This window comes from Citrus sinensis, chromosome 9, assembly GCF_022201045.2.
Source record: "Citrus sinensis cultivar Valencia sweet orange chromosome 9, DVS_A1.0, whole genome shotgun sequence".
NCBI classification, from domain to species: domain Eukaryota; kingdom Viridiplantae; phylum Streptophyta; class Magnoliopsida; order Sapindales; family Rutaceae; genus Citrus; species Citrus sinensis.
Window position 1 is genome coordinate 2,948,893 of NC_068564.1, and position 7,128 is coordinate 2,956,020.

The following is a 7,128-nucleotide window of genomic DNA, read 5'->3' on the forward strand; positions in this document are numbered from 1 at the left end:
GATTTGAGATCTAGTACAAGGACCCCGTGATAGACATTGTTTAGGCTAAAAAAGTTTTATTTCATTAATATAATTTAGTTCCTTGAAAAATAGATCTTTTTTTCCGTTCTTAGCAATTTAAAGTTATCATTGAATGATTACATAAAAAATGGCATTTGTTTTTTTTTTTATAAATAAATTCTGAATTCCCCACGATGTAAAGTTGTAAACACGAGTTCGTATAATAAATTGGTGGCAGTGCATTGATTTTTCGACTCCATGTAGTGTGACATAAGCATCAAGGACTAACATAAACTCACTCTTCCTGTATACAATGGTATAATTTTCTTCTCCCAACTATAGTTTGTTTCTTTATAATACTCAAGTGCCGAGATCTTGATCCATTATCTGAAATGATTGATTTTTCACTCGTTTTTTAGCTCTTAAATATTTAAGCACCAGGTGGTTGGTACTTATAAAAGATACTTCGATACTTAAGTCAGTATTTTATTGGTAAGAAAAATGAAAGAAAATGTGATAGAAAGTGCTTTTTGTACTGCTTCAAAAGGATTATAAGACAAATATAAAATGTTAAGGTACTTTCATAAGATCTAATTTATATTCATTTTGGTTAATGCGAGAATATGATAAGTTTATTTTTATTCTGAAATTTTGGAGGGAAATAAATAAGTTCCACTTAAATTTTGCTCTATTATTGAATTAAGTTCCCCTCGAACAATTCGACTAGGTATGACTTACATTCTAATTCTTGTCAATTTTTTTTCTAATTTTGTACTTTTAGACACATGATATGACTTACCAAATGTATAACTTATCATAAATTAACCTTATGTTTTGTGCACCTACATATTCATACGATTACTCTATCACATTAATTAAAATTCAATTAACTTTAGAATTATTATCCAATGTAATCCCAACAAGAAAAGAAAATACCAGAAAGAAAAAATGGAATATACATGGGAAACAATCAAAATATTAATTATTATACAGAAATTGCGATAGCAATTACACCAAGTTACTGAAGGAAACCTAATGGCTAATGACTTTTTCAAAGTTCTTCAATTTAAAGAAAACAAAAAAAGAAAAAAGAAAAAGCTGCGTATGTACAAAGGACGAAAGGGGAGAGAAGGAGAGGGAATGGGATTCCTCTGTCAAATTTTGTCTTTTAAGAACCAATCAGAAAGCGAGTCCAGTCAGGGCCAACAGTCGCTATCTTCGACCCATCATTTTTGTTTTAATTTAAATTTTAATTCTATGAGAAGAAAAAAACCAAAGCTAAATACACACACCCAGTTTTACAAGTCCCAATCAGCTGGGTCCACCTCAAAACCCCCCGACGACTAGCATCTGATCACGTGAATCTCCCATGTGACCCCTCTGCTTCCTGTCTCTCTGCTGCCTAGTTCCCGCCCCTTCCCTTGCACCCGCAATATGCCGCCGTTTCATCTCGCCTCCAATATCGGCCAACGGGAAACTCCACAGCAGCTTCGAGTATCAACGTGTCCAAAATGTCCCTCTCGAGCTCCGTCACCACCCCTTCGCCTTCTTCTTCAAATGCAATTCGTTTCTGCGACTTCATTGGCGGCAAATCTTTGTCAATTAAACCATCAATGTCCTCAAGAACCCGACAATCAGCGCGGGGGTAGCTTCTAATTTGCATACACAACGTGTCTATCAACTCTGACCCTTGCATGTGACCACGTCCAACAGTGACGCTTGGACTGACCCATGGCCTCATCTTAATATAAGGCATCAAAATATCCACCAAAATTTCATCAACCAGCCCAAACATCAATTTTCTATTGCAAAGATGACTCAATTGACCCGACATTATGATGGGGTGGTTCGTGTTTTCGAGGTGATGAAAAATTGAAGGGTCTAAAGGGTGAAAAGGGGAGAACCATTTGGTGAGTGTCACTGGGGTGTCTTTGTTTATGCCCGTACGGTTTAGTATTCCAGTAACATACTCATTTTCTTCTGCTTCTCCTACGGGGTAGCTGGTGTTGGTGCTATTGGTGGTGGTGGTGGCAACGTTAAGTCTTTCCTTGATGTTGCCTTGGACAGCGACGGACGTTTCTTGTTTGTATGTCTGGCACGTATTACTAGATAACTGTGAGCTATGTCTCGAGTTTTGTGCACTAAATACCTGCAATACGTCCGCAAAATAATAAGATAAATACATGATCATGCAAATTAAAATATAATGCACAGCATAAAAAATGTAAACGAAAAATTTAATAACCATATAACGTTGCACTAGTTATAAAAATTAAAGTAAAAAAGTTACCTGTTTTTGAGGTAATTTGGTTGCCGGAGGAGAAGGGTCTTTCTTGACGGGGAGAAGAGTGGGGACTGTGATATTGAGAAGGCCATTTGACAATGGAGTTTGCTTGCAATTTTTGTCAGAGCAATGGGCTCTGTTGGCTGTTGAGGGACGGAGGAAGGACTCCTCTTGCCTGTTTCTGATGATGTCTGTGGTTTGCGGAGGCTTTTTAAGCCTTGAAGTACTGAACCTTTCACCGGCGGTGGCTTTCTTACATTTCTTGGCGGGTCTTTGCTCATTGATGATGTGTTGTTTTTCTTGCTCTTGCACAGGCCGCAGCTTGGGCTTTGATGATAAAACTTTGATGGGTTGTTGTGGCTGAATAACATTACTTGCTTGTGCCTCACACGAAAATTTTTGAGGCTGCTGATGAGGAGTAATGTTTTCTTTGGTGGTTGTGATTAATGTGGTTACTTTCTGTTTTGGTTCCAAGAATCTACTGAGCCTTGGGGAGCAAGGAGTACTACTTGAGTGCTTACCAGGGCTTGATCGGTCAACAACTTTGCTCAAAACCTTGGAATAACTTTTCTTGGCCTTCAGTTGACTAACGAGCTCCTCTATTTCTCTTGCTTGTTCAGCTCCTCTGCTGCTTCTCAAAGTGTTTGTTATGTCAAGACCAACTTTTCTGCTAACACTTTCTTTAACTTGGTTCACTATTTGCCTCGCATACTGGCTTGGGCTTCTGTACTCGTCGTCTTGCTTGAGTTCCTTCCTTCTCAAGTATGAGAAGCGTGAGAACTCAACCTCTTCTCCAGCATTACCATTTTCTTTGTTGATTTGAAGTGAAAGGCGGGGGTGATAATCAACGTCTGATCTTCGAGCCGAAGAGATTCTTGGGGTCTCCGGCAAAGAACGGGTGCCTACTGTTGTCATATCAACGTCCAAGGAGCGTCTGTGGCTAATTATAAGCTTGCCATGTTGGTGTTGTCTCGGTCGAAAATGGTGGTGGATATTTGACTTTGGGGTTTCATGGCATGATGATGATGAAGGATAAGAGGGGGATTGGCTTTCATTAACCGGAAGAAGATCAAGACCCATCAGCCTTGCTACCAAATTCGGAGTCTTGGCTCCCGGAGATGAGCTTATTTCTGAGGAGGATGAAGAAGAATCAACTTTTGATGATGATGATCTTGTTTTCCCCCCACCACCACTTGTTTTGATTTGAATGCCCCTCTACATTTTCAAAACCAAGATTAGTTAAGATTAATTACTAACATAGTATATTACATATCAATATCATTATTTTCATCATGATTACTCACTTTTCAAAATAAAGAATCTTGGAAACGCTAAAATAAAATAAAATAAAATAAAAAATAGCTAGGCTAGGAAACCGAAAAGATTAATTAGTTAAATAAATATATCATATCATAAAATAAATAAACTTACTCGGATATTTGAAGTTTCTTCTTCTTCTTCTTTCAAGTTAGTTGAAGATGAAGAGAATGGAGGCTCCTCTAACTCCAAGCTATTCCTAGGAGCTTCTGCTCCTTTGAGGGTAGAGTGGTCTTCAGGAAGAAAAGAATCGTTGGTGGCCTTGAAAGAAGAAGCCTGGTGATGTTTTAAAGGAAACTGAAAATGGTGAAAATCAAAGAACTGAAAGACAGCACTCATGCAACCAGAAGTAGTAGCAGTAGTGTTACTGTTACTAATACAATCTTTTTCCCGTCCTCTTTTGGAGGTGGAGGATTTGCTGCTACCACCCCAATACCATTCTTTGCCCATGTTGTAAGCAGTTTTTTCTTGGAGACAAAGAAAGTGGAAATGACAGAAGAATTAAGGACTAGTGTAGTGTGTAGAAGAATCAATAATGTAGTAGAAAGAGTGAAGTTTGAGGAAGAAGAAAAGCTGAAAAGGCTTTATAGGACGCTGGTGTTGAAGCGAAAAAAGCGGATCCATGAAGTATGAATCAGCTTCATTTTGATTTTCAGGATTGAAGTACAAAAAGGGTGCTTGTGGGTTTGGTTAGTATGGTAATTATATTTAATATCTCACTCACTCCCAAGTTTTACCAGGGCCATGAGATGAGGCAGAGGCAGATGCAGAACCAACTCTCATCGGGAATTGGAAATTATTTAAAGAAATTTAGAAATGGAAAAGGATGACGCCACGCACTTCTCTTATAAGTAACAATAATATAATAACTATCTATTTCTCTTCGTGGGTGTATTGTGCTTGCTGTTCAGCCTCAGCTTACACAATGTGATTCGCACTGTACACACTCACCCTGGCGTTTGAAGTACGAGGTGTGTTTTATTGGGGATCTGTAATGTGATTATAGATGACGTTTTATCCTCTGTTTTAAACCATAATTTTATGAGAAGATTGAATCAAATTTGAATATGGTCGGCTTTTTAATTTTTTAAGCTCATTGTCCCCACTAACTTGGGTTGCACGGCTGGAGTGTGGTGGTTTTTGGTTTTGATGAGTTTAAGATTTAACCTTACTGATGGGCGCTATTGCCTAAAGTTTGACCAGAGTACTGAGGGGGATTGGGCTGCTTTCAAAGGATTGGATTATTATTATTATTATTTTGCTCTAGTTTAATTATGGGAACCATTTATCTTTTGTATGAATACTATTTTAACCGACTTTTGGTGGATCCAGTTAAAACAAATAAATTTGTTTAAAAGAGGATTGCTAAACTTAGGTGTGCTATCGCAAGATGGTGGAAGATAACTAGGAGTTGGGGTGTTTGAGAAGGGGGTGAAAATAAGATGAAAATGAAGATGAAATCACTAACCTTTGAGCTTTGTTAACCTGTAAAATTAAACAAATTGAGGTTAGAGTGGAGACAACGATGGCCTGCAACTACATTATGATGCTTAAGTAAGATTTTGAGTAATACAATGGTGGCTTCAAATTTCTAAGGGACCTTGAAGCTTTAATAATGATATTTTTACTCTTAGGTAGAAGAAGACAAGTTTATTTTGAATGAGGAAAAAGTATTATCATTTTGAGAAAATCTTCAGTTTTACTTGATGATTATCTTGGTTTATTTTGACAAGTAGCATATATTTATTAGCCGACCTTCTTTAGGTGAGGTTATTTTAATATTTTTACTTTTGTCTTTTAATTGTGACACCTATGAGCTTAAAAGGCAAGAAAACCTTCTACCTCTTTTTGCCCCCACGACTAGACACATGACAAGCTCTCAGTATTATGGTCCTATTACTTTTTAGGGGTAGCAAAAGGACAGCTGACGTGACTCTCTTTTATTACTTTACTTAAAGAATCTTTATTCTTATTGGCCCCTTCTTTTTAGCCAAAAAAAAAAAGATATTTTATTCTTTCCCGTGATATTGTGCATTGTTCATGTGTTTGCTCTAACCACCAAATTTGAGTTATGATAATACCCATTAATTTTGGGTATATTTACCAAATCCATTCTTTTTCCTAAGGAGTTTATCTTCTATCTTTTGAGAACTTCATGACCATTCAGTCAAATGTATTGACTTTATTTTAATTGACTTTTTTTTACACATGTCATTAAGCTATTAGTCCAATCAACATCCAAATTTCCCCCCAAGCAAAAACTATTCAAACATATGAAAGTGCTTATATGGGGTGTTTGATTGCAAAATATTGGCATATTTTTATAGGAGGTGTAATTTTTTTTCGTTTCGTCTTGAAGACACTAACGTCGGACAAAATTCTTTCGAACTCTAGATTTGGGCACTAATTCATAAATGTTTCTCGTATTTTTGAAAACAACACGGAACATCCTTGCCATTACTCCGACAACATTGATGTTTAAGGTTATATTTAAAAATACAAGGATCGGACGCATATAACTCTAGGAACTACATGAGAATTTACCTAGGATTGATTGATTTAGAGAGAATTAGATGCAAAAGCACTGCCAAAGTCGTCTTTCAAATATCAAGCGGTATCATCTAATAAAACTAGGTGCTTAAAAAAAGAAAAGAATAAGGGGAAAAAAATCACATCCCCCTTAACAGTTTGAACAGAAGAAATTCAAAAAGATCTGCTTTGAAATGAGTCCTCCAGGTAATCAAGTAGTTGTGTTCCTATTTCAAAATCAAACGCTACTATTTTGGAGTTATTCAGGCGGTAGCAGTTGCATTTTTAGAATAGACCACTGTGCCTGATATTCTAGGCTGCCAACGCCAAAGCCCAGCGACAAAAACTCTCGCCAACATCCCTCTCCTCATGATTGAGAAATCGACTTATTCCCAAGCACAGTTCCCTGGCTAGAGATGAATTGAAAATATTCTCCATTCTCCAAGTATTTCCTTCAGCATAGGAAAACGTACGAAACCCAGAGAATTAAGTGATTGCAGAGACCAAACTTCATGATAGTCGCAATGTTTTCTTGGTACAGATGGAAGAAAAAAAAATGACATTCAAGTATTTTGGCCGAATGTTGAACCATTGTCCTCACTAAAGTGAGAACCATTAATGAGGGTAATGGTTCGAGCCCTTCTTAGAGACTCATCTTATTCCTATATAATTAGATAGAGATGTAGTTAATATCTTTCTAAATTTAGTGAGAGTAAAAATTTAAATTGTGCCACAATAGACTTGTGATTATAAATATCAGTAGAGATGTGAATGTAATATACATATTATTATTCCAAAAAAAAAAAAAAACTTCTGTAAGTTTGTTAAACCCCCAATTTTTCCGTTGGGAATTGCTGTGCGAGATAACAGTGGGATGCAGTCGTTCTCATAAAATACAAACAAGAAAATAAAGTCACCTTGACGTTAAGATGTCCTAATGATTCCGAATTTGAAGGACCCAAATGAGGGAGGGCCATGGCCATGACCTATGTGCACCA

At 36.9% G+C, this 7,128-nt stretch overlaps 1 protein-coding gene across 1 annotated transcript; it reads right to left on the reverse strand.

The window, feature by feature from the left end:
* Nucleotides 1–965: 965 nt before the first annotated feature.
* Nucleotides 966–4,582, reverse strand: LOC102631005 (uncharacterized). Its single transcript, XM_006490399.4, has 3 exons — nucleotides 3,716–4,582; nucleotides 2,291–3,499; nucleotides 966–2,149 (listed from the first exon to the last, which is right to left on the reverse strand). The coding sequence occupies exons 1-3, from the start codon at nucleotides 4,049–4,051 to the stop codon at nucleotides 1,403–1,405; spliced, it is 2,292 nt and encodes a 763-aa protein (XP_006490462.1). The 5' UTR covers nucleotides 4,052–4,582; the 3' UTR covers nucleotides 966–1,402.
* Between the last annotated feature and the right edge of the window lie 2,546 nt (nucleotides 4,583–7,128).